We start from the raw sequence: 24,437 nt of genomic DNA on the forward strand, positions 1-24,437 counted from the left end.
TCCCAGTCCCTTGCACCCCGCTACTCATGACAATTCAACATTGGCAAACAAAAAGTTGGGGGCACCCGGTACCGCGCCTTCAGCGTTTGGCGCGAGGCTCTCCTCCACAGCCCCGGTAACCAGATCAGTGCCCTTCTTGCCGCCCTCCTCCACAGCAATGATCTTCACCTCGACCAAGTTGGCACTGCGCTTGAGACCCTCAATCATGTCCACGAGCACGGCCTTCTCGTCAAATGCCAGCTTGCGCTCAAGGACAGCGCTCGCGGGCTCGCCCATTTGCAGACGCCTCTTGAGACCCTGGACGAACGGCATGGCCTTCTTCATCTCGCCCATCTTGGAGATCTTACCGTTGAGCGCCTTGTCGTCCACGGACTTGGTCTCGGAGTTCCACATCTCCTTCAAGAGGTCAATGTAGGCCTGCTGCCACTGCGGGAACTTTTCGCTCATGAAGATGGTGAGCTTCTTGGGCTTCTTGGGGTCGAATGATGTTTCCTTGCCCTTGGCCTTCTTCTTGAGCTGCAGGGACTCGGCAGAGTTGACATTGGAAGCCGTGACCGAAATGTACTTTCTCGCCGCCGTAAGAGCCGCGTCCGTCTCCGGAATCTCGGGGAATATCGCCTGCTGGATTGATGTAGGCTTGCCCAGAATCTCAACCCAGACTGACTCAGACCAATGGGGCGCGATGACAGCGAGGAGAAGAGCCTGGAGCTCAATGTAGCGCAGGACCAAGTCGACATGCATCTTGGACAGGGCACTGCTCTCACGGTAGAAGGAAAGGGCATTGTTGAAGCTGTTGAGACATGTTAGAAATGCAAATCACGGTGATACGTATCTGAACTTACTCGTAGAAAGCCGCCTTCAGGGCCAGCTTGTAGGCAGTCTCGGAGTACTGGTGGATGGCCTCCTTGGCAATAACATTCATCTCGTTGTTGAACACCTTGTCAAAGAAGTTGTACTCGCCCGTGCGGAGCTCGCTCTTGTTCTTGACGACATCGTCGCACCATTCTACTGCTATTAGTATAATAATCGCAACGTAAGGAGACAAACATACCCCTGAGAGTGTGGAGACGGAGAATGGCCTGGTTAGCAACGTCCTCCTCAAAGTTGCTGTCTCCGTTGGTGTCACCGGCATCAGCCAACCCGATACGGGCAGCATCGGCACCAAACTTGCGAGCTACATCCTGCAGGGTCATGAAGTTACCGGTCGACTTGCTCATCTTCTCACCGTTGAGCATCAGGTGACCGTTGGTACGGATACCCTTGGGCCAGTACTCGGGGCTGAAGATGGCCAGATGGATGTATAGGAAGAAGGTCAAGTGGTTGCCAATCAGATCCTTGCCAGAGCTGCGAAGGTCGAGAGGGTAGAAGTACTCAAATGAGCGGCGCATGCTCTCAAGAGTCTCCTTGGGAATCTTGCACTCGGCAAGGAGCTTGTCGTCAAGCTCGCGGCGGCAGAAGACGTAATCCCAAACCTCATCCTTCATCTGCTCGGGAGCAATGGCACCAGTACCCTGCTCTCTGCCAAAGATGTCCTTATGGAGGTAAGGAGCAATAGTGTAATACGCCATGTAGATGGTGCTGTCACTGAGAGACTCGACGAGGAACTGAGGGTCCCACGGCAGCTTGGAACCAAGACCGTACGATCTGGCACAAGCCCACTGGTTGAGCCAGTTGAGGACACCCTGGAAAGCGTTCTTGGTCTCAGGGCTGAACGTGTTCAGGCCCTTGCCATCTGTGTTCTCAACCCAGTCAAGGGCAGTCTTCTTCCAGGACTCTTCACCGTAGTCGAGGTACCACTGGTCCATCAGGGAAACAATGCAGTCGTCTGCGGAACGACTGACGACCTTGCGCTCAGGCTCGGAGTAGACGAATGCGAGTTCCTGGTCAATGAGAGACTGGCGGACCTTGGGCTTGGCGGACTCGACAGACTCGCCCTTGAATTCGCCAATGTTCATGGTTCCCTTGTAGAAACCCTCAGAGTAAGCCGTCTCCTTGGCCTTGTCAAGCTGAACAGTGTCCTTGGGAGAGGCGATCTTCAGCTGCTCGACCAAGGTCTTGGCAATCATGTCACCAGAAGGAGTGTTGATAATGGAAATGATCTCAAGCTCGGCCCACTCCTGCTCGATGCCGTAGTAGGCGGCCTTCTTGCGAAGATCCATGGTCATGACCCAATCGGCAGGACTGTCCGAGGGAACGGATGTGACGACACCAGTACCTTTCTGCGAATTGTTAGAGATATATTGTTCAATAGAAAAAGAGGCATACGTACAGTGGGCAGAATAGACTCCATGGGAAGAACGCGAACGCCGTCCTTGTGGACGGAGAAGGGGGCGTTGACGCGGGTACCAATAAGGGCGGAACCGTCAATCTTGGCAGTCTCGTCAACAACTCCCTCTGCGAGGAAGAGACCCTGGTAGGCCATGTTGCGGGCAGCACGCTCAGTCATGACATAGTAGTCCGTCTCGGTAGCCTTGAAGACACCATAGGTGATCTTGGGAGACACGAAAACGGCGTTCTGGCCGTACATCGTCTCGGGACGAAGCGTGGCGGGGATGAGGAAGACATTCGCATCGGCGGGAAGCTGAGACTTGAGGGCCTCCTCGGCCTTGGGGGCCCACTCGAGGACCTTCATCTTCAAGCCAGTGTACTCCTGGGGGCCAACTCCTTCGCCCTCAGCTCGGTCGTGGTCCATGCAGGGCTGGCCATCCTTGATAGAGTAGATGGTGTACCGCTTGCCGAATTTGATCTTGTTAAGCTCCTTGAGGCGGATCATCTGCCAGCGAACGAAAGCATCAAAGTAGGGGTTAGCCTCGGTGGTGATGAACGATCTACGCCAGTCTGGTTTTGATTAGCTGATGCCATCTCTACAGCCATATGGCTCAAGACTGACCGATTCTGAAGCCAAGGCTTGTGAGATCCTCCTGAGCCAGAGGGGGGAAGAAATCCAGCCAGTATGACGCGTCGGCGAAGAGGTGAATTTCTTGTCTCGGAATGCCCATGGCCTCCATGATTTGAAACTGTCTGTCTGTGAGTGATGTGCAACATGGAGCCGAGATAAGCAATGCATACCTGGTACTTGGCCTTGATAGTCTTGGCATTGGCCTTGCTCTTCTTGGTGGAGAACTTGGTGATGTCCTCACGGGCCTCCTTAGCATCAGTAGGCTTCTCGTCAACGACAACTCCCTCCTCCTTGTAGCCCTCGAAATCGCGGCCGAACCAGGCAACCTCGTTCTTGAGCTTGTCGGCAACAGCCTTGATGGGCATACCGGTCGCGTGCCATCCCATGGGGAACAGGGCACGCTTTCCCTGCATACGAGCGACCTAGGACAATCCATTAGCTTCCCCCTAATTCCATCATTGTGAGAGCTCTCTTACACCAGCGGCGAACTCGACCTTGCTCACGGAGAACAGGTGACCGGCGTGAAGACGACCGTTCATGTAGGGGAAAGCCATACATCCCATCCTGTATACTTGTCAGCCCCTATTCCTGTAGTACTATCCAATTGCACCGTACCATTTGGGCTGTTGCTCGCGCAGCTCGGCGGCGGTAATGGAGTGCAGGGGAACCTCCTTGGTGGAGGGGGCGTCAACCTCGAAGATCTTGTCCTCAGACCACTTGCGCTGGTACTTCTTCTCGAGAGAGATCAAAAAGTCACGTTTCTCAGTTCCCTTGAGCTCCTTGGTCTTGGAAACCTGGAGGGCCTCGAGGGCCTTGGCAGCTTCGTTGGCCATGATTGCGGGTTCTCGTTCGATTCGGTCAGGAATTGTCGGGGAAGGCAAATACGCAAGGCCTATTCCAGGACCAATGCGTATTATGTGATTCGACGGTGACTCTTGCGCCGAAAATTGAGAGTCACGCTCGATATCGCGTTGTCGCTGGTGCTCCTTCGAGATAGTCGCTGTCGAGGATACTGAGTCACAGATCCAAACGTGGGGGAGATTTCGTCGCAGCTCCGGTGTTTTTTTTCGAGGCTGAGTGTGCCCCGCGATGGCTTTGGTGGTTATGGCGGGGTACTGTCGGGTCAGTGGTCACTCTCCGATGTTTGGAGTGCTGTGGCGGTCGAGTCCCCTGCGAAGTACGTACCCCTCAATCTCTACCTTAAGGTAGCCGTTGGCCTTGCAAATGTGGCTGGTGTCACATACGAGCAGATAGTCGCTTGTGGCGCATTGTGTGGCTAGGCAACATGGTGAGCTTCTCCCGTCGCGCAGAGGCCTGTAGACATATCCTCGAGATCCGTCTTGTCCATGTCATCCTCGGAACTACCATCTGCAATTCAAGCCAACCGATCCACACCCACAGCTTGAATCAACCAAAGATGCTTCCTACGATTGTCCGGCGAGCGGCCGAAGCTGCCGGCTCCAAGTTCACAGTCTTCACCAACCCCTACCGAACGAAAAAAGTCTGGCCTCCCAACTTCACGAACCTGTCCCCTCAGTCACAATTGCGATTCGAGAAGAAGTACAAGAGACGCCTAGCATTAGTTTATGCGCGACCGAGATGGAACAAGGCTGTTAAGCTTGCGCAATTGGCCACTGTCATTGGTTCGCGAAGCCGTTATAGCGACTGCTTGCGCTCTATGCTAACTTGCTCTAGGTTTCCTTGGCTGGACGTTTTTCTTCTCCGAGCTCGAGTTCTTTGGCAAGGAATACAGGCCGTCCGAAGAGGTATGTGGCAATGTCGCTTCCAGTCCAGTCCCGACTGATGCTAACCACTCCCTCCAGATCCGAAAGCGTGTGCGCGGTCTGTTTGGCACAATCGAGGCCGACAAGCGATACGAACGCCGCAGAGATGCGCCCGAAGCACCCGCTCCCATCGAGACATCCAAATAGACAGATCCCCGGCCGACAACACTTTACCAGCATAGGGAGGAGTTTATGGCGTTTTGAATACCCGGCACAGAAGCCCATGTATAACATATTGTCCGAAAACAGAGTCATTTCCCTCTTAGACAGCGGGCCGCCCCTCTCACCGTCCATGCCAGACAAAGTTGCCTCCCATACTCAGTCCGCCCCCCAGTCCGGCGCTGCGCCCTTCGTTTACAGGTCTCTTGGCCACGGTACCTTGCGCGCGTACGCCGGAGACAATGCGATCTAGATTCGTCTCGATGACCACTCCTCCCACAATCATCTCGCCCAGTGTTGAGTGTAGCGTTTCGAAGTTGAAGATGAGGTCCAGCTCGCAAACGTTCTCAAACAGCTTATCGAGGGCCTCGACGTAGACTTGTATCAAATCGATCAGGGCAAGTGGTGACTCTGTTGAGGTGGAGATGACAATGAAGTAGAGAGTCGCGTAGTTACGGTAGGTAACGAGGGAGGGAACATCGTTCTCTTCTTCTGACGATGAATGTGAGGTGCCTGAGGCAGCGAGTAGGGGAGGAAGCGGGAGGAAGTTGCAAGACCCGGCCGGTCGATTCGACACAAGAGTAAATATTTCGGAAATCAGGCGCTGTTGCATGCTCGTTTCCTGTGTAGATACGTAAGTCAGCGATGTCAGCTTCTATTCAGTGTACATGGCCGAGCATACCAACTGTGTATAGAACTTGGTTAGCCGGGGCTGACCCTGGCCGTTGAAGACCAGAAAGGCGTTGATCATTGTGTTCTCTCTTGGCTGAGCATTCCGAGCTGGCTGAGGTTGTTGATACCAGCGGGTGGATTCGCCAGTGATGTCTAGGTTCAATGCGACAGGGTGGTAGTGTACTGAATGCGCTTCGCGGTGTTCTGGCTTTGGTGGGGTCAGACCGCCGCCAGCCGCGCAACCGTCTCCCACCAGCCAGCAGTGAGAAGCTTAAGGTGCACGTCTCACAACTGCACATGACTTTCTGATGTAATCACTTCTGCCGGGACCTCCGCCTGGTCCAAGCTCGGTTCCTTCCCTTGACCGCGGATCGAAGCTGGTCCTGCAGCTTCCGTCACACCTGCAGCAAACGTGGGGAAGCAACGGAGCTGCCTTTGACCTGCCGTCTTTTACGAAGTAAATCAGTCACCTCTTCAATTCCCTGATCGACAACGACCACCTGAACTCCTCTTCTTCCACTCACCCCGACCACTCGACGTCTCAATCTCTCAGCAACATCACAATCAGGAGTCTTCCAATCGCTCATCGCCACCAAGGTCTAGCTATCATGGCTCGCAACAGCATCATTAAGCTCACCGGCGCCGCCGCCCGCACCCTCCGTGCCTCCTCGCAAGCCCGCTTGGCCGTCTCGCGCCGCTCTGCCCTGCTTCTGGCCGCCTCAAAACCTACAACCTCTGCTCCTCCGGCTCGCAAGCTCTTCACAACTTCATCAATTGCCCATCGTGGCATTATGCCCGACACCGATGACCCTCAGGTCAAGGATACACCCAAGGAGGAGGTCAAGATGAGCGTCGTCGAGCTTACAGATGCCGAGTATCACGAGCTGTCCGAGAACTACCTTGACAACATTGTCACTCGTCTTGAGGAGATAGCAGATGCTCGTGAGGGTGTTGATGTCGAGTATGCTGTGAGTTGACAGACCGAATCTGACTTTTTCAATCCTACCCATCGTCGCCTTTTTGCGAGACTCAGGATTTGCCTGTTGTACCCAAGCAACGAATCACTAATTGTTACCCATGCAGGCCGGAGTTTTGACGGTTACTTTCCCGGATTCTGGCACCTACGTGATCAACAAGCAGCCCCCGAACAAGCAAATCTGGCTCTCGTCGCCCGTGTCCGGCCCCAAGCGCTACGACTGGGTCGTCGTCGGCGATTCGCAGAACGACAAGGAGGGCACTGCCGCTGGAGCCTGGATCTACACCCGTGATGGAAGCAGCCTGGACGATGTCTTCCTCAAGGAGCTCGACATCGACTTCAGCATAGCTCCATCGACCTACGGCGAGAATCAGTCCTAGTTGGGCAAAAGTGGTCCAACAACCGAGGACGATGTCCACAAGCTTTGAGCTCATGCGGAAGCAGAGGCTATTTCATTTCTTATTCATACGGGCGTGAGCCAAGCATCAAGCTCTTGAGTGTATTCTACATGGCAACAGGGAGTTCGTAAGGTGGTTTCAGGGATTGGAGGCAAGCACCCTCCTTAAAGGGAGAAAACGATGCCGAAGGGTCGATATCTAGGCCTGTGTACACAAACTTCGTACAGCAAGTGCTCAATCGTGCAGTCCATCTGAGGATTGCGGTGAGGCTATTGAGTCCTGTATTAAACAGTGCGACCTAACAATGCGTTGTGAAAGAAGTTGCGTGAGTGTCTGGTTTTGATATCGATCTATCTACGGTAGAAACATATTCCCGTTTAAGTTCTCATCCACATTGGTTTGGCCGTAAAATTTGGTAGACCGCCCACTGCTGCCTTGCTCCAAAGTCCCTCACTTTCTTGACGTATTACACCACTATTCATCATACTTCATGGCAACAGTGTCTTTGCGGCGGGAGTCTTTCTCTCAAAGTCCGACTCTTTGGTAATAATGCTTAAGCGAAAGTACGGCTTAGCGAGGGTATCGTGGGTCTCATTTCCAATTTCGTTTATCAGACTCGGCCAGGCGCCATCTCTTTTCGCGCCCTCGTCCTCATACCAATCCAGACAGGCGTCTGTCTCCCCGTTCTATGCTGGGAAGTCTGGTGTTACGCAGGCATTTCGTGCCGCTCAACGGGAGCAGGGAGTTCCACAGGCGGGCCTTCGCGCGTCTCGGGCATCTCGTGTACCACACGCGGAGCCGGCAGTTCGACCGTCTCCCCCGTATTCTGTGCCATCATCATGGCGGCGTCATCGGGCTTCTCCGGATCCTCCATAACGGTGTCGAGCGCCTCATCGCGCGCGGCGAGCTTCCGGGCCCTCCTCCTGTTCCAGAACCAGACGAGGGCAACGACGAAAAAGACGAGGCCCGAGGTGGCGCCGACGGTGATGCCGATGATTTGTCCCGGAGCGAGGCCGGACTGCTGGAGGATATTGTCCGGGAAGGGCGACGAGTCCGAAGTGGTGCCACCCGTGGGCGTGGGCGTGAATGTGACTGTTCTTCCCCCTTCTGTGACGGTCACGGCGGTCGGGACCGTGAAGCCAGGACCGAACCTGGACGTTGGGAATGGGAGCGACATGCTGGGCCGCACAAATGTAAAGGACGGGAATGGCTGCGCCAGCTTGGAGAAGCTGGTGTGGGTTGTTTGTTTAAAAAGTGGGAAGTCAGAGGAGGATTCATCAGAAAGGATAGAAAGTGAAAAGCTAAGCTTTGCGAAACTTTTGCCCCAATCCTTTGCCCATTCCTTCTTTCCGGGCATCCAAGAGAACGAGCTTCATGGTGTCATCGGCGCGGGAGGCGCAGACCTTTTTGATAAAGTCCCCATGTCAAGTCCGATGGCCATGGCGTAGATTTCCTGGCGTTTCTGGCGCCCGTCCCTCGATAGGGGTGGAACATATGCAGGAGGAATAAGGTACAGGAGAGAGACAGAGACAGAGATAGCGAGGTGTGAGGTGAGGTGAGGTGAAGGTGCGTGATGGGCGTGTGGTGATGGTGGTTGAGCGCCGCACCGACTCCCGGGCGTTCTGGCGTAGTGTGAGACGAGGGGACCAACGTCAGATCGCAGAGGCCGTGTGTTCTTCTGATCTCCGGTTGATGTACGCCACTTTTCCTCCCACCCAATTCCCCAAGACATTTAAGAACCTCTGAGCCCCATCCGCAATATCCCACCCAGTCCCGGAATACCCGACGTGCCCGGCGTGTGGACGAAATTGGCGCGTTTGGCCAAGGCAGCAAGTGCAGCCCAGCACTGCACTCTTCTTTTGCGACTGCGACTGCGACGGATTCATCGATTCCTGTCGGTGGACGTCGGTGGCGGGCGGCGCGTTGGGAATGTTTCGGACTTTGACGTACGGTTTACCTAGCTCACTCGGCATCGGCGCAAAGCCCGAGGTTGAGATGGGGCGCGCGCGCACCCACATCCGCACACTGTTCATTCCATCTTTTTTAGAGTTCGCTTGCTTGTTTGCCATATTGGAATTCTTCCAGATACCGGGTTTTCTGGCTGGCTCTGCTTTTTTCTCCTGCCCTACCCGCCACCGGCTACATCGGCCGGGGTTGGATGACTACAGACTTGCAGTTCTTAAAACTGATCTGTTTCTTCCTTCTCATGCAGGAGAGAAGCTCTCTGTGCAGCTTATTGTGCACAAGGTTGATTTCGTTGCATCAGTGGTAAGGGAGTGGAGGATATTGTCCGGTACGTTTCTGCCTTGCTTCCTTGCTTCACCTTTCAGCCTGCATGCACCTCCAGCACCGCTTGAGGGAAAGCCAGCCATTCTGACCAGTAATCTCCTAAATGCGCCGAGACAGAGCGGATGATCCACTGGCCAGCGTCTCCAAAGATCCAGTAGCTGCGGCACCAGTGAAGAAGGACAGCGTAGAAGGCGAGAATGACGAGAGCCTCCGGGCGGCGCTGCTTAACGACGTCGATGAAGCCCGTTGTGACGCGGACGCCGAAGGCCATGACGGAGGCGGATTGATGGTTGGATTTTATAGCAATGCTGCGGTAGATGAAGTAGGACTGCCGCAGGGACTCGGTTGCATCACGGCAGGCTTGGAGGGAGACGGGGCCGAGGTCAGTTTGGTCGAGCATACTGTGGAGGATGTCGACTTCGGAGCGTTGGTTAGGGTCGGGCTTGATGGATTCTAGAAAGTCGACAAAGTGCTTGCAGCCGGATTCGCGGATGATGTGCCAGGAACGGCCGGTGACGGCGCTAACGCCGCGGTGAAGGTTGAGGTACCAGGCAAATTGGTCGAGAAAGCCGTTGAAGTCGGTACGGTAGCTCCGGAGGGTATCGCAGAGGACCTGAGTTCCGAGGCAGGATGCGAAGAGGAACATTGGAATACAGGTGTCGTCGTCGATTTCTTCCTTGGCGTCGTTGAACAACATGAGAGCGCGGGTCTGGAGCTGTGTGGCCTCATGGTGGTAAAAGTCGGCGCGTTGGGGGTTCAGCTCGGCCATGTGCTGGGCAGAAAGGCCGAGGAGGACGTCCATGAGGTAAGGGGCGTTTAAGGCTGCCTCGAGGTTCATATCGACCAAGGGCTTCATAAACCCGTCTGCGGCCATAAAGGTGCCCATCCTGGTTTCCAAATGGTGGAGGAGGCGCATGTGTTCAAGGGTAAAGAATTGGCCGTTTGGGGGACTCGCTACGCCGCGGTCATCTTCGGTGCGCATGACAAAATCGTTGACGACCGTAGTGATGGAAGGCGAGGTTGCAAAGGCAGCCGCAACAGCGGCTGCGGAGGCGCTGTTGCCGTTGCTGCCGGAGCTGCCCGCTGGACTGGCGACGAGGGCGGCGGCGGCTGCGGCTGCTCGCTTGGCGGCTGGGCCGGAGGAGACAGCGGAGGAGCGAGCCGAAGCTGGAAGGGAGTCGAGGTAGGAACAGTGACGCTCAGCCGTTGCGCAGTTGACGCAGGTCGGGCGTGTTTCGTCGCATTTTACGTGGCGGCGCTTGCATTCTTTGCATCCATTGCGAGATTTTCGGTGGGCGCGGCGGAGTTTGACGTCGCCTGCTGCCGCTACCGATGCCGATGCCGATGCTCCTCCCGGTGTACTGACGTCGCCGTTTGTCGAGACGGTGCCGGGGGCGGGAGAATTGCTGCGTGAGATGTCCATCATCCTCTAGGTACCTCAAGGTTGATTTGTCTTGGCCGGTGGGAGGAAAGTGATGTGGAGGGAGGGGCGGTTCAAGGTGAGTGGTTTGCCATGGGGCCTTTTCGACGAGCAAAGCAGATCAGACGTGGTGTCTGTGGCCGGCCGACGACGATGGGCTTTCTTTCTGTGCTGAAGAACGTGAAAAGTAAAGATAATGGACGAGAAGAGAAAAGAAGAAAAGCGTTTGAATTTGATGAATGATTTTGAGGGATGCGAACCCGAGGGATGCTCAGCCTTTTTTTGGTGGAGGAGGGGGAAAGAAAAGATGACCTACGAAGATACCTTACTCCGTAGCTTGAATGGATAAGCTCAGGTCAGTCCATTTAAGGTAGGAACGGTACCTTGCACTACTTGGCAAGGTACACAGTACAGCGGACCTGCCTGCTCTAGGGATGAGGTACAGCAGTACAGAATCACAGAGTGAGGTACCTTAGGTATGGAAGGCGCTACTGAATATGCCTACCTTCCCTCTAGTTTCGTACAGGGGGGCGGCATCTACCGCGCTCCAACATGACTTCAGCGGGTCCAAGGGCCACCAGTGGACGTTAATACGGGGAAGCAAGTTATGGAACTGAGGGAAGGAGCCATTAGGAGGGTCTGCTACAGGGGCTACTCTGCAGCTCAATGCACCCAAAACTTCCTAAACAGGACCTCTAGGGGAGCAATGGAAGGTCGATAGACGCTGCGCCAACCAAGTCCACGCGGCCCCTTCCCCCTAAATCTCTATGATAGTGTGGGCAGGTGCGCCCACCCACCTGCGTGCCTTCCTTATAATGCCCGCGCGGTTGTATTAGTAACCACCCTGTAAAACATCTCCGATCCAATGACATCGTCAAGGATGCCAATTACGCCGGGAATGGCCCGGTTGAATGTGCCAGACCTACCCTAGAGAAGCTATCCGTCGACACGATGGAATACATGTATTCAGTTTCGTTGACAAACATGGACATGCAGGAGTTGGTTGAGTCGTCAAAATCAAGAAACCAAATACCAAGGATTTCGGGCCAACGATTTGCACAACGTTTTCCTCATTTATCATTCTAGTGCGTCTAAAGTGCTAAATACTAAGCCAAAGCAGGGTACCCGGCTTTCCGCGGTTGATACCTTAGCCCTCCGCCCATCGCTATTATTCTGCATATTCCAGCGTTATCTCCGCTAACCTGAATCGTTCAACTCCTCGGGACGGTGATCGTGACGTGGATCACTGGCCTTCAAACTCCGCCAGGTCTCTCTGTCTTCCATTCCCAACAATTACACTAACAATACTCCGTAGGTGCGCTCGCTGAGCATCCCCAATACGAGCCTCTGCACCCAATCTCCGCCGGACGAGAAATGAAAGAGAAAAAGGCACTCTAAAATTCTTCTCTATCGCATGGTCTTGCGCATAGAGCCGGGCTGGTGCTGCTCACTCTCCACCGCCAAGTCATAGTTCTCCACATCCGAAGCCGACTGCGAGCCGCCCTTGCGGATCTGGAACGCCGAAGGGAACCGGAACCCAAAGGCCACCATAACGAAGAACATGAGCGTGGCGTCAAAGACGTACAGGGTCCACTCGTGACGGAGCGGGTATCCGTCGCCGCCGAGGACGTACTCGATGAGACGGAAGACGGACCGGACCATGATGCACGCGCTGACAATGTAGAGCATCCACAGGCCCGACTTCCAGGGCGAGTGGCCCGCCAGGGATGCCTGGGTAGGGTTCTTTGCGAGGCGCGAGTGGAAGACGATGGCGGTCACCCAGAAGATGGCGAAGAGCACAATTTGGATAACGAGACCGGCGACAATAAGATTCTGGCCCATCTTTTGGCTGCCGTCCTTGACCATGAGACCGCCACCGCTGGCCTGGACGAGGAAGGAGAAGCAGTCGCCCGTGACGAAGATGCGGGTGAGCCAGTTGATGCGGACCACCGACAGGGACTCGCCGTGAACGCTGCGGATGATGCGGCCGAGGGTCATGTAGACGGATGCCGCGAAGAGGGCGGGCGCGATGAGGATCGTGAGGGATTGCATTACGTAGGGGCCGACTTCGCCGGTGCGATCGCGTGCAATGGCTCTGCCTGCATATCCGATGATTTCGACTGGATAGAAGATTTCAACGTCAGTCCAAAGTCTTGGTTTAAGGTAACAAATGGAAGGTCGGAATTGGTCACGTACGGATACCGCCTATCACGAAGACGATGCAGAACCACGTCTTTGTCCTGGCAATCTTGTACGCGTGGAAGAGCGTGGCGAGGACGAAGAGGACTTCGAAGATGATGGCGGCGACCAGACTGGGCACATAGTGCCAGAGGTAGTAGCCGTTGTGAGACTCGAGGGTAGGCATCTTGTCAAAGTCTTTAGGACTGTCAGGAATCGGTTATCGGTAGTTGATTTGTCCTCCACCTTTTCCTCGTTCCCTGCTTGTTGTTGTGGGCAGTGTTTTGTTCAGGGTATTTAATCGCGAGATTAGACTTGCTTCAGATATCGGCGCCCGATGGACAAGAAAGAACTGATGATTTGCTATTGTCGATGGAAATATCGTCCTAGGACCCCGTTGATGTTGACGTTGTTGCTGGATATGTTGCCAAGGGCCAAGGGGGTGTCTCGAAGTTGAAGTCCATCTTTATACCGTCCCCGAGGATGGGAGATGGGGGCGGTTGGAACTTGTGTTTGCTGCTGCGGCGACTACCGTATACGCGAACTCTCGAATAAAGTCTCTTGCTGGCATCTCCATACGCGTTTGTCGTGAACAACAGGCAAAGAGTCTAGATGTGTCTGACTGTCAACGTGCGAGATCCAAGCTTCGTTGGTGCCCACAGGTGGGGTATGGATCTTCCCCATAAGGACGTATACGTGGATATATCCGCTCTTTATTGGTCCATGTATCGAGAGCCCCTGCTAGCCCTGTAGGTGGATTCCGCTACATCTTGCACCAAGTCGGCGAATCATGTCCCATCCCATACGCGTACAGAGATATTGGCTGTGATGTTTTTGCAATCACAGAGGCTTGACGGGACTCGTCACCCCACCACCACTCTGACATTCAACCCTTTTCCCATTTGTACGGATACCGATCAAACTGTGAGATCCTACCCAATCCAATCTTTCCGACGTTCGTCTGATGCAGGGACAAAGCCACGCCGATAAGGAACATTCCGTTCGGCAAGCTTACGTACCTCATGCAACCCCCTTCCAGTCTTTGGAAGAGGCTGCATTTACGTGTATTTTTCCCCAAAAGTTGCAACACTGTCACCAAACACGAGGAAACTTTGACTGTGGCTTGGCCGACAGAAAAAGTCCCATCAAACACCTCCACGGGAACAGCGACCGCGATCATGGGGCCATGCATATTTCGTAAATCCACCTAACTGGCAAGTTGTCAACCTTGCGTGCTTGCCTTTATCACTCTCCGCAATTATTTTTGCTCTTCGCGTTCTCATTTTTGACTTCTGCGCCATTCCTTCTTGTGGTGTAGTCGAGCGGTAGTCTGGAGAAATCATGCCTACCTCTGAGGCTTGGTCCGGAATCCGGCAAGATCGCTCAGCTGTTTTCGGACTTGACCGGGGTCTCGCTTTCGGTTCGTCTTGGCGTCTGCAGTGGATCCCTACCGTCTTTCCGCGCTGCCAGAACCTTTTTGCGCTGGCCGCCTGCCGGGAAGGAACAGCGGAAGAAACAATCTGTCGGTATCGCGAATGAGGCAGACTGGGCGGCGGGCGTGGCCCCAACTCTAGAGGTCGAGATAAGCCTTTGCGTGACTGCGTCGTCAAACTCAATCGCTGAACGTTCGTGAGGGCGTGGCTGTGGTTGCCTTGTTCGACATTGAGTTTTCTTGATAATATCGGTGAATGCAACTGTCACCACGTGGTGCATCGCCATTACGAGATGACGCAGAACCACGTGATGTGTAGTCGTTTGCTGTCTACCTTGCGGGTAGGATACTCATTTTAGTCTCAAGCGCTCTGCATTTTGAGACTCTTTACTCTTCAACAGCTGTGCAAAATAACATGTCACATTCCGCGCAAGTTTCAGTCCACACATGTGGACAGTGACTAACGCTTGGTCGTTCCGCTGTAATAGTCTCCAAATTCGAGACAACCATTGACATGGGTCTCGGTGGCTGATTTAGAAGTGTTGGACGGCAGTTCATTTCTATTCTAGGCCAGGTGGGAAGTAGTCTCCATAGCCTAGAATTTGTACTAGATTTTGTACAGAGTACTTGACAAAATCTTGTCACTTGATTGCTCACTAGCAGATACACGTATTTCCGGGGGCGGGTCTACTCCGAGACCCCAATACGTGGAACCCGGGTACTAGGGCCGTTACACATTACAAATCTTTATTTCCTCTACCAAGTCCCTTTTCTAGATTTGCTGACCTAAAAGACGTAGAGACGCGCTGACCCGACATTCTGAGCATTCAATGTCTCTAGCCGATTTCGGATTATATTTTTCTGTAGTCGGAAGATCATAAGTAATCTATCAGGCGAGTCATTGTGAGGAACACGTCCACCACTCACTAAGGTAGGTACAATTACACATGGATTCCTCACGCTCTCTTAGTTGAAATCGGCCGAAACGTACAAGCATGACTGAACCTTCAACATCATACATGTATGCCGAATGACTCGGTGATGGCAAGAAAAATTGAAATTTTCTGTTGAGCCCCAAATCAGAATGCAAACTCTGCACTTGGTGCGGAATTTAGATCACCCTCATAGACTATCATCATGACAAGAATCTACAACCATGAACCAAAGGAGCTCGTCCGTAGCTTGGCTGAGGGACACTGGATAGGGACGAGATTAGAAGCTTGGAAACTTGAGAAGCAAATCTGTGAGAGCTTCAGCTTCAGGGTTGCCAGTGCTGTAGAACTAAGCTTCGTTTCGAGTGATATGTTGAATCTGAGTCATTGGTCACCCTCTGCCTCTGGCGAATGGGATCTACGTGTAGGCTATTCGTTGTCAGCGGTAAATTTTGAATATTGTCGACTCAAGTCCCCTTTCTGAAGCCCTCGACTTTGGAGAGTAGCCAGATGAACAAGTTTTTTCAGTCAAAAGTTTTGTTCCAAATTATTGACATGATTCCTTCCGGCAGCTATCACACCAAATGTGCTAGAGACTCCTAAAAGCTTTATACTATACCCAAAGTGTAACAATAGGTCACGAAAGTTGCCCCTACGACGAGACTAGCTAGCAGAGTATTTGTTATTTTGAGTCAAATGGAAAATTAATGAGATCGAACTAAACTGTGTAGTTAATGAAGAAGTACTTAAGCTTGATACTTGCTGCTTCAAACGTCGTCCCTTCCTTCAACGTCGCGAACCTCCCGCCAGTCCACGTGAGCCCCACTTACTAGAAATTGCATGTGACCGAATGCTGAAACCACCATCTTCACGTGAGCAGGTCATCCAAACTGCGTTTATGCAATTGAAAGCGACATACATGCAAGTAGAGAAAAGTACAACGGCTGAAATAGTGATGCCTTTAGGAAATACTCTGAACGTTCAAGCTCGTCTCGCCCCATATTATGAACTTACCCGATCCCGACGTCACTGTGCGTGTGGCAGCAGATCAACCCCGCCACGCAACAGGGATGTCGCGAGAACATGAAAAAACAGAAAAAGCAATAAGCGAATGATGTCAGTAACTGTGGTTGCTGCCCGCCCAACTTCCATTTCCTCGACTCCTTTCGATATCGAATAATCCCAAAACCTTGCAATAGCCCGCAAGCAAATCCTACCCAGGACTGTCAGAGCTGCACGACTCGCTGCCGAAATCTGGGAAGTAATCGACGGCATCCCTTGCTTCACCTTGTTCATTGCACTGTTTCGTCCCGACCGTACGGCACAGCACAGCGCAACTCCACACTTCATCCCACCTCAGCATTCCATTCCCGAGCTCCAGCCTCAAGCCTCCTGAAGCTCCTCTTCGAGAAACCTCGCACGGCCACCGACGCCACACTTCTTATAATGTCTTCCCCACCAACACCACCCGACGAGAAGCAGACGGAAGAGCAAAAGCAAACCCAGAAAGACAAGGTCCTCGCCCAAGCGACCGCCAAGCTCCAAGAGGCACAGAAAGAGACCGAAGCCGCACAGGCGCTCCGCGAGCGGGCCGAGGCGACCGAGGACCCGGAGGAGAAGAAGAAGATACTCGCCGAGGCGGCGGAGCACGAGAGAAAGGCACAGGGGTCGGCTAAGCAGTCGAAGCGGTTGCAGAGCGGTGTGTGGCAGGGCGGTATTGGCGGCGCGGGCATCGGAGCCGGACTTGGTACGGGACTAGGCGCCGGGGTGGGTACGTTGGTGGGGGCTGTTGTCGGCGGTGTTACGGCTATTCCTACGACAGGGCTTGGGCTTTTGGTTGGCGCTGGGACGGGTGCCATACATGGGCCTTGGTATAAGTTGGAACAGGAGAAGAAGGAAGCTGAGGAGGCGGAGGCGAACGGGAAGGACGGGGGAGAGTCAGATGATGGAGAACGGGCTGAGAAGGCCGTCAAGGCCGGTTGAGACCTAGACTGCGGTTCTGTTTCCTTGTTTGTTATTTTTGTTTGGCGAGGATACCATCTGACGAGGGCTGTATGATATACGGGTGCCAGCTTTTGCTCATGGGGTGCGATGGGGGATCATGGCTTACGACCGAAAACAACCATTGCATATAGCCTTGCTTTCACTTTTCTTTCTCTTTTCTATCGTCCTTCTTTCTATTATACCTAGCATAGCAACAAAATCTTGGGTTCTTTTGGGCTTTAGATGTTTTAAAAAGAGGTATAGGAAAACATGAGCTATACGAATGAGCTTTTGCAAACGATCCAGAAACTTACTGACCTAAGTGTCAGTACTCGCAGTGACCTGTGTAGCCCCTAAATTATTCTCTGCAGCAAATTCGACTCAAAGCTGCTGATTGGGTCCAGTCAAGTCACGCAATGGGCGCAAGTCAAAAGATTCGACTTTGTGATCAAGGGTAGCTGAGGTTGATAGCCTATTGAAAGGCATATGTCGGAACTTCGGCAGTCTGGATGTAGTCTGGATGAATGGAAGCTGCTGATTTATGTTGAGGAGGAGCTATTGTTGACACGTCCGCAAGCGAAAACAATCCCTTAGCTCAAAAGTTCTTCCCTGAGGTGTGCAGCTAATGTTAGCCCCATGTCATCTTGTCATCTGGGACTTGAAGATGCCCTGGTTTCTCTCGCGGACCTTTTTTCTTCAGAGGTGTCAGGCTCTCTAATTCTTTGTGTGAACAGGCATCAACAAGACTGCCTTTCCAATGCCTATCTCAAGCTATGAAAGGTGAGTCGTTCCGCTCGGTCAGGCGCCATCGCGTAACTGGATGTTGAGGTAAACTGCGCCCATTCTAAATATCTAGATAAGGGGTTTTACGCCACTATTCTTTTTAAATTGAGGGGTAGTGACCTTGACCTCAGCTTGAAAGCGGTATGAAGATATCGTGAGTATCAAACACCTATTTTCGACATTGCATGATTTCCATCTTCCAAGTCCCGGAGGAAGCCAGATCCAAAAAAGAAGGATTCGAATAGATTCAAGGCTAGTCCGCATGGCAAAGTCGTGCACATATGCCATGTTTACCAATTATCAGTTGCCTAGCTTGGGATTGGTAATGGGGTTTAAAATTAGACGCGGGCAGCGTTCGTCTCGGCATCGGGGCGGTGTTTTGCTGGCAGCCTGCCAGCCAGCTCAGCCCCCCCCCCCCCCCCAGCTATTAACTAACTTCTACGATATGTGCCGCACACGCCTATTCCAGACGCAAGTTCCGTCGTCAGCACGTTCTTTGTCTGCAGCTGCGCGGTAACGGACCACTCACGTCGCGGCCCTCGTTCGTCTGAGTGAGATTCTAGCGCCAACAGAGGATCTCGTGCCGGTCAGCAGCCACCCCGGGTCATCGCCGTCCCGGTTTTGCGTGGCAGGCGGTAGATGACAGATGAGGAAACCTCTTTCGGAGAGCTAGCGTTGTTCAGGCGAAGGGAGCAGGGAGATGAGCTCCCCCAGTCGGAGCAAGCGGGTCGTGTAAGTGGAAGAGGATGCTACCGTAGGGCTGTACAACAACGCCATCAGCTGGGCACGATGACCAAAGGCCCAAGGCTTTAGTATCAAACGACTCTGAAAGCTGTTTATTATGAGAAGATCTCGCCCTCGAACAATATGTTTGTTCTCTCATCATCACATAGTCACACAACTAAGCAGACCAATTTTCCCGCTTTTCCTATCTTCTTTCCTATTTTCATTATTTCCTAAAGTCTCCTCTCTCTGTCTACGCGTTTGTGATCTACCTCGTAAACACATTAAAGACACAAAATCAGTCAAGATGTTCTCTATTAAGACCATCTCCACCGTCCTCCTGGCCGCCGCCGCCACCGTTTCCGCCGCTCCCACCAACACCGCCGGCACCAAGACCCCGACCCGCACCTACGAGCTTACAGGCGTCACCCACTCCGTTGTTGCCGGCCTCGGTGGCCTCCGCTTCGACCCAGACAACGTCGTCGCCGAGGTGGGCGACATCGTCGAGTGGCACTACCTGCCCCGCAACCACTCCGTCGCCGAGTCCAACTTTGGCAACCCCTGCAACCCTCTGGCCGACGGCTCCTCCTTCTTCTCCGGTTTCAACTTCTTCACTCCCGAGGGCCAGTCCGCCAACGTCTTCCAGATCGTCGTCGAGGATAAGAAGCCCATCTGGTACTACTGCGCCCAGAACGCCGGCCAGCACTGCAAGAACGGCATGGTCGGCGTCATCAACCAAAACTTTGACAGCCCTGACTTCACTCTCGCCAAGCACAAGGCGTTAGCTGCGCAGAAGGGCGATGCCGTTATTCCTCCTATTCAGCAGGGTGGCTTTGTCATCCCCAACCCCAACCCTCTCGGAGGCTTCAAGCTCTGAATGTGTGATCTATCTATGATTAGTCCTTGTTGGGAGATATTGGGCTGTTATGGCGGTAATTGCATATGCATTGGGCGGGTTGCATGGCACGGTTGAAGGGGAATTGCATCTGGCGGCGCTAAAAATTGGGAAATTTGACTCATCCGCTTTATAACCTTCGCTCTTTAGCTTACTTTGGACACATAATATTCTATATCATCCATTCACTCTTTTACTCACACCCATCCTCGCGCATCTGTGAACATCGAGAATTCATGAACATCGAGGAACTAGTTATCTAGCATAAGATTTGATCACCAAACAATGTTGTGCTGCGAGTATGATTCTGCTTTACCTAGGTGGCAAGTTACAGAAGCATTAAATACCAGTATAGTCGCTGATCATGAGGGAAAAGATGAAGACAGGATGGAAGTGAAGTATTTCAGACGACGATGTATGACGCTCTACTAATGTTCATTTGACTTAGCAACCATCACTAACTCCGCAATATCCTTCGAAAAGTGTCAGCCGCTTGCATACGCTAACTCTCGTTTATAAGTGACTTTGTCGGATAGATTAGGCTTCTGAATACGACGGTATCATCGGGAAAAGAGCCGAAGACGACGGGTATTTCGTGCGGGGTTGCAGACGATAGGCAGACCACAAACGAAGGCTCAACCCCGCCCTAGGATACCTTACCTCGCCAAAGATGGCATCAAATCCAGAACATTGAATTGGTGGAAGAAATGAGGTGAAATTATTAAGAGATCGTTCTCGGGTTCGCCCACAATTATGCCACAGGCAGAAATCTGTGTATTGCCGACAGCGCCTAATCGCTAAGGTGTAACTTAGTCCGAAAAAAGACTTCCGATACAAAAGGCGACTTAACGCCCAGGGCTATTAAATAGTACTCGTGGTGCTGCGGGACAAAATCCGACATCTTCAGATTGATCACTTTCGTCTCAGATCTCCCAATGCGACTCTTCAGCCTCATCTGGCTGTCAATCGTCACATTGGCGGCCCAAAGCCAGGCTCAGGAGGTCAACAAAACCTTCAACAACCCGATCCTCCCGGGTTGGAACTCTGATCCTAGTTGCACCTTTGTCAAGGAATGGGATAACACGTTCTTCTGTACTGTCTCCTCTTTTCTGGCTTTCCCGGGTGTTCCAGTCTATGCCAGCAAGGACTTGGTCAATTGGAGACTTGCCAGCAATGCTTTGACGCGACCGGAGCAAGTGCCGGAACTCTACCGGAACTCGGGACAGAATGAGGGTATTTGGGCGTCCACAATCAGGTTCCGAAACGGGACGTTCTTTCTCATCACATCGTACGTCTCTTGGTATGAAGGGTGGGGTCCTAAGATCTTACTTTTCACAACCACCGACCCATATGATGATGCCTCGTGGACCGGTCCCCTTCGTATTGAGAATCCGGCAAACGATATTGACCCAGACATCTTCTGGGATAACAACAAAGTATACATGTCGGTGGCTGCTGGCATTTATATCAGCGAAGTCGATCTTTCGACGGGCGCGGCAAAGGAGCCTATCAAAGTCTGGAACGGTACCGGTGATCGCAACCCCGAAGGACCACACTTGTATCGCAGAGACGATTTCTACTATCTGTTGATTGGAGAGGATGGAACGGAAACCAATCACTCTGTGACGATTGCTCGAGCAAAAGAGATGGCCGGGCCGTACGAAGGAGCTCCGCACAACCCAATCCTTACAGCCAAGAACACCGACTTGTATTTTCAGACGGTGGGACATGCTGACCTCTTCCAAGACGCCTCTGGTAATTGGTGGGGTGTGGCATTGGCAACTAGGTCGGGTCCCGCGTGGGAAATCTATCCCATGGGCCGCGAGACTGTTCTCTTTGCCGTCAAGTGGAAAGACGGGGACTGGCCGGTGCTTGACGAAGTGCGTGGCGTAATGAAGGGACCTTTGCCTTCGACGAACAGAGACATCCCTAGCAATGGTCATTGGGTAGACGAGCCAGACGTTGTCGACTTTGCATCGGGCTCGGAGGTTCCCAGGCACTTTATCTTTTGGAGACCGCCAAAGACAGATCTGTTCAAGGTCTCACCGGAGGGACATCCCAACACGCTGCAGATATCTCCTTCACCCGTCAACCTTTCAGCAACACCAGACTTTAACCCAGAACAAGATGGTCTCGGTTTCATCGCCCGCAAGCAGAGTGCCACGCTCTTCAACTACACCATCGACGTCTCATTTCAGCCACAAGTTGAAAACGAGGAAGCTGGGATTTCAGTCTTCTTAACCCAACTCCAGCATATAGACCTAGGCATCGTTAGCTTGCCAGCTTGCTCCAACCAGTCGCTTGTTTCGAAGTTCCGGTTCAAGGTTGAGGCATCAGGAAAGCCCAACATTACCGTTCCTGAGACCGTTCTCGTGCCAGTACCCAAAGCCTGGAGGTCGGAGTCGATAAGGCTCTCGGTATCTGCGATCAGCGACTCACAATATGTTTTCGGCGCAGCTCCAGCCTCTCGTCCAGAACAGTATCTCGAGATTGGATCAGCGAGCGCGTTGATCGTTTCTGGAGGCAGTGGCCCATTCACTGGTAAGCCCCCTTATGAGTTTTCTGACTTTGACGTTGTCACGATTGACATGACAATCCTGTAGGCACAATTGTCGGTGCGTATGCTACTAATAATGGCGGTGCCGGAAATACGCCCGCGTACTTTAGTCGGTGGAGGTACACTCCTGTGGCGCAGAAGATTGATCACGATACTCTTGTACCAGCGATATAGAAATGAATCTTTGATATCAAAATATTAGAGTCGTCACTAATCCCAGTGTCTGGCGAATGATATTGCAATGTACGTGCACTCAATGAAGTAAAGTCTCAAACTCCACTTGAGTCATAGCTTTTAGTCGGAATTCTATTGAATTGGGTGGGCGAAGTAGAAGCGGCCGTGATTCGGAGATGTTTGCCCCAGGGGACGGCTTTGAAGCGGGTCCCAATAGTATAAGCCGGCCGAGATCTCCATATTTCCGGCCGCTTGATATAAACAATCACGTCATCAGAGGGGTCGCATCACTTTCATCATCATTGAAACTTCACCATCGCCACATAAGATACGCACAATACCTCATCAACGAAACAACCAAGAGAACACTGAGTCACTGTCACCCGACATCCCGTAACCCTAGTTCACGTTCATAGTTGGCAACATGGCAAATGTGGACACATCAATCGGCGCCCGTGCCACGGGTGCCGCAGCCGACTTCGCAGCAAAACACTCGGAAGAGCACCCATTGAAGCTCTACGGCGGCTGGTTCTGCCCCTTTGTCCAGCGATCATGGATCGTCCTCCACGAAAAACAGATTCCCCACCAGTACATCGAGATCAACCCGTACAAGAAGGACCCTGACTTCCTCAAGATGAACCCTCGGGGGCTGGTCCCGACCCTGGCCGTCCCTGTGGATGTGAAGGGCAACGAGCAACGACCGCTCTACGACAGCATTGTGGTTTCCGAGTACCTTGAGGAAGCATACGCCGGGAACAACTATGGACCACATCTTCTCCCGGAGGCGGCGTATGATCGCGCGAGATGCAGGCTGTGGATCGATCACATCAACTCTCGCGTCGTGCCGGCATTTTACAAATTTATTCAACACACTCCAGAAAAGGAATACAGTATTGAAAAAGCACGTGAGGAGTTCTTGGGTCACATCAAGACATTTACTGCACAAATGGATCCCGAAGGTCCCTGGTTTCTGGGCAAGACGTTCAGTCTCGTGGATGTGATGATAGCCCCTTGGGCCATGCGCCTGTTCCTATTCGATCATTACAAGCCAGGAGGACTTGGCATCCCCTCTGAAGGGGAGGGTGGCGATGATGAGGCGGTATGGAAGAGGTGGAGGCAATGGTACGATGCTATCAAGGAGAGGCAAAGCATAAAGGATACGCTTAGTGACGGGGATGCCTATATTGAGGTGTACAAGCGGTACGCCGAGGACAGGACCAACTCGGGGGTGGGACAGGCAACAAGAGGTGGAGGAAAGCTGCCTTGAGGAGACGTCTTTGATCAACAGAGACTATACAACCCGCCACTATCTACTCCATATGGTCAAGGTAGCCGGCAGTATTTGTATAGACCCCTCAACGGAGCGAATGCCGGGCTTAAACCAACCCCTTGGTTTCGCTTTTCCGACAATGCATCTCGACAATGCATCTGCAACTAGTCATTAACTGATCACTAGACCATTTCACTTAGTCAAAAGAATCAAGGGATGCTCCGTGATAGGATTTAGGCCGAATCCCCGCGATGCTCCTATCATTCGGCGCATTTTTCATACCTGCCACCCGGTGCCCCGACTTAGACTATCATCGGCCCCCTCTCCGACTCAACCCATCCGGATTCGAAACCGACCACTCGCTCAAAGATCCGTCCACCCCCACAAACATAACCCAAAACAATCGGATTCCAAGGCCGGTTTTGGTTTCAGCGAATCTTCAATCTAGCCCGTCATCATGGACCCCCGAAATGTGCCACCGGAAGCGCACACTGCATGCACACCTATCTTTGTCACCTCGTGACAGCCAGACATGAATGCCTGTGCTATCTTACCCCGCGTTGTTAAGCGGGGTATCGATAAGCTGGCATCAGAATCCACGTGGCTGTGTATCTATTGAGTTTCCAAAGGAGTATACGCATTCTGACACTTCCGATGTCGTTGGGAGCGTCTGATGGATCAGCTATGCGTTGGTGTGTAGGAAAGGGAGCTGGTACGGCTCACCAGAATGGACCACGATGTGCCACATGCCACATCATAAAGGCAATGCGTCCGCTCTAGTAGATACCATTGAGTTCAAGTCAGAATAATCATCATCACACCAATAATTCTCACGATGAAGCCTTCATACTGCAAATCCTCCCTCACGGCAGGAAAGCCTGTTAGCCGCCGTGTCACAACCGCATTTTCGAAG

At 52.8% G+C, this 24,437-nt stretch overlaps 11 protein-coding genes across 11 annotated transcripts; 6 read left to right on the forward strand and 5 right to left on the reverse strand.

Annotated features, from left to right (window-relative positions):
- Window positions 1-24: 24 nt before the first annotated feature.
- On the reverse strand, window positions 25-3,732 carry BDZ83DRAFT_753391 (leucyl-tRNA synthetase; the record flags this gene model as incomplete). Its single annotated transcript, XM_060514345.1, has 8 exons — window positions 25-790; window positions 843-1,005; window positions 1,052-2,219; window positions 2,270-2,838; window positions 2,891-3,017; window positions 3,070-3,321; window positions 3,376-3,463; window positions 3,515-3,732. The coding sequence occupies 8 exons, from the start codon at window positions 3,730-3,732 to the stop codon at window positions 25-27; spliced, it is 3,351 nt and encodes a 1,116-aa protein (XP_060363647.1).
- Window positions 3,733-4,316: 584 nt separating this feature from the next.
- BDZ83DRAFT_753392 (uncharacterized protein) lies at window positions 4,317-4,830 on the forward strand (the record flags this gene model as incomplete). The annotated part of the gene is made up of 3 exons (XM_060514346.1): window positions 4,317-4,542; window positions 4,595-4,665; window positions 4,723-4,830. The coding sequence occupies 3 exons, from the start codon at window positions 4,317-4,319 to the stop codon at window positions 4,828-4,830; spliced, it is 405 nt and encodes a 134-aa protein (XP_060363648.1).
- A 136-nt stretch (window positions 4,831-4,966) lies between these two features.
- Window positions 4,967-5,593, reverse strand: BDZ83DRAFT_720579 (clathrin adaptor complex small chain; the record flags this gene model as incomplete). Its single annotated transcript, XM_060512287.1, has 2 exons — window positions 4,967-5,464; window positions 5,525-5,593. The coding sequence occupies 2 exons, from the start codon at window positions 5,591-5,593 to the stop codon at window positions 4,967-4,969; spliced, it is 567 nt and encodes a 188-aa protein (XP_060363649.1).
- Window positions 5,594-6,122: 529 nt separating this feature from the next.
- BDZ83DRAFT_753394 (frataxin) lies at window positions 6,123-6,870 on the forward strand (the record flags this gene model as incomplete). Its single annotated transcript, XM_060514347.1, has 2 exons — window positions 6,123-6,482; window positions 6,598-6,870. 2 exons carry the CDS (start codon window positions 6,123-6,125, stop codon window positions 6,868-6,870), a joined length of 633 nt encoding a protein of 210 aa, XP_060363650.1.
- Window positions 6,871-7,594: 724 nt separating this feature from the next.
- Window positions 7,595-8,065, reverse strand: BDZ83DRAFT_753395 (uncharacterized protein; the record flags this gene model as incomplete). The annotated part of the gene is made up of 1 exon (XM_060514348.1): window positions 7,595-8,065. One exon carries the CDS (start codon window positions 8,063-8,065, stop codon window positions 7,595-7,597), a length of 471 nt encoding a protein of 156 aa, XP_060363651.1.
- A 1,179-nt stretch (window positions 8,066-9,244) lies between these two features.
- Window positions 9,245-10,480, reverse strand: BDZ83DRAFT_529438 (uncharacterized protein; the record flags this gene model as incomplete). The annotated part of the gene is made up of 3 exons (XM_060503317.1): window positions 9,245-10,127; window positions 10,163-10,260; window positions 10,325-10,480. Coding segments are annotated over 3 exons (1,137 nt in total), but the record flags the coding sequence as incomplete, so codon positions are not given.
- Window positions 10,481-12,004: 1,524 nt separating this feature from the next.
- On the reverse strand, window positions 12,005-12,962 carry BDZ83DRAFT_753397 (RTA1 like protein-domain-containing protein; the record flags this gene model as incomplete). The annotated part of the gene is made up of 2 exons (XM_060514349.1): window positions 12,005-12,717; window positions 12,794-12,962. The coding sequence occupies 2 exons, from the start codon at window positions 12,960-12,962 to the stop codon at window positions 12,005-12,007; spliced, it is 882 nt and encodes a 293-aa protein (XP_060363653.1).
- A 3,444-nt stretch (window positions 12,963-16,406) lies between these two features.
- BDZ83DRAFT_387996 (uncharacterized protein) lies at window positions 16,407-17,184 on the forward strand. Its single transcript, XM_060502758.1, has one exon. It carries the CDS (start codon window positions 16,586-16,588, stop codon window positions 17,120-17,122), a length of 537 nt encoding a protein of 178 aa, XP_060363654.1. The 5' UTR covers window positions 16,407-16,585; the 3' UTR covers window positions 17,123-17,184.
- Window positions 17,185-18,801: 1,617 nt separating this feature from the next.
- BDZ83DRAFT_625971 (extracellular serine-rich protein) lies at window positions 18,802-19,705 on the forward strand. Its single transcript, XM_060508525.1, has one exon. It carries the CDS (start codon window positions 18,936-18,938, stop codon window positions 19,503-19,505), a length of 570 nt encoding a protein of 189 aa, XP_060363655.1. The 5' UTR covers window positions 18,802-18,935; the 3' UTR covers window positions 19,506-19,705.
- Window positions 19,706-20,458: 753 nt separating this feature from the next.
- Window positions 20,459-22,126, forward strand: BDZ83DRAFT_652970 (glycosyl hydrolase; the record flags this gene model as incomplete). The annotated part of the gene is made up of 1 exon (XM_060510577.1): window positions 20,459-22,126. The coding sequence occupies one exon, from the start codon at window positions 20,459-20,461 to the stop codon at window positions 22,124-22,126; it is 1,668 nt and encodes a 555-aa protein (XP_060363656.1).
- Window positions 22,127-22,678: 552 nt separating this feature from the next.
- On the forward strand, window positions 22,679-23,521 carry BDZ83DRAFT_580473 (glutathione S-transferase; the record flags this gene model as incomplete). Its single annotated transcript, XM_060505354.1, has 1 exon — window positions 22,679-23,521. One exon carries the CDS (start codon window positions 22,679-22,681, stop codon window positions 23,519-23,521), a length of 843 nt encoding a protein of 280 aa, XP_060363657.1.
- Window positions 23,522-24,437: the final 916 nt, after the last annotated feature.

This window comes from Colletotrichum acutatum, assembly GCF_030867785.1.
Source record: "Colletotrichum acutatum strain CBS 112980 chromosome Unknown BDZ83scaffold_63, whole genome shotgun sequence".
NCBI classification, from domain to species: Eukaryota; Fungi; Ascomycota; class Sordariomycetes; order Glomerellales; family Glomerellaceae; genus Colletotrichum; species Colletotrichum acutatum.

Bases quoted from the DNA above. Each gene is read 5' to 3' on its own strand.
- BDZ83DRAFT_387996 (XM_060502758.1), top strand. From the start codon at position 16,586: ATGTCTTCCCCACCAACACCACCCGACGAGAAGCAGACGGAAGAGCAA.
- BDZ83DRAFT_625971 (XM_060508525.1), top strand. From the start codon at position 18,936: ATGTTCTCTATTAAGACCATCTCCACCGTCCTCCTGGCCGCCGCCGCC.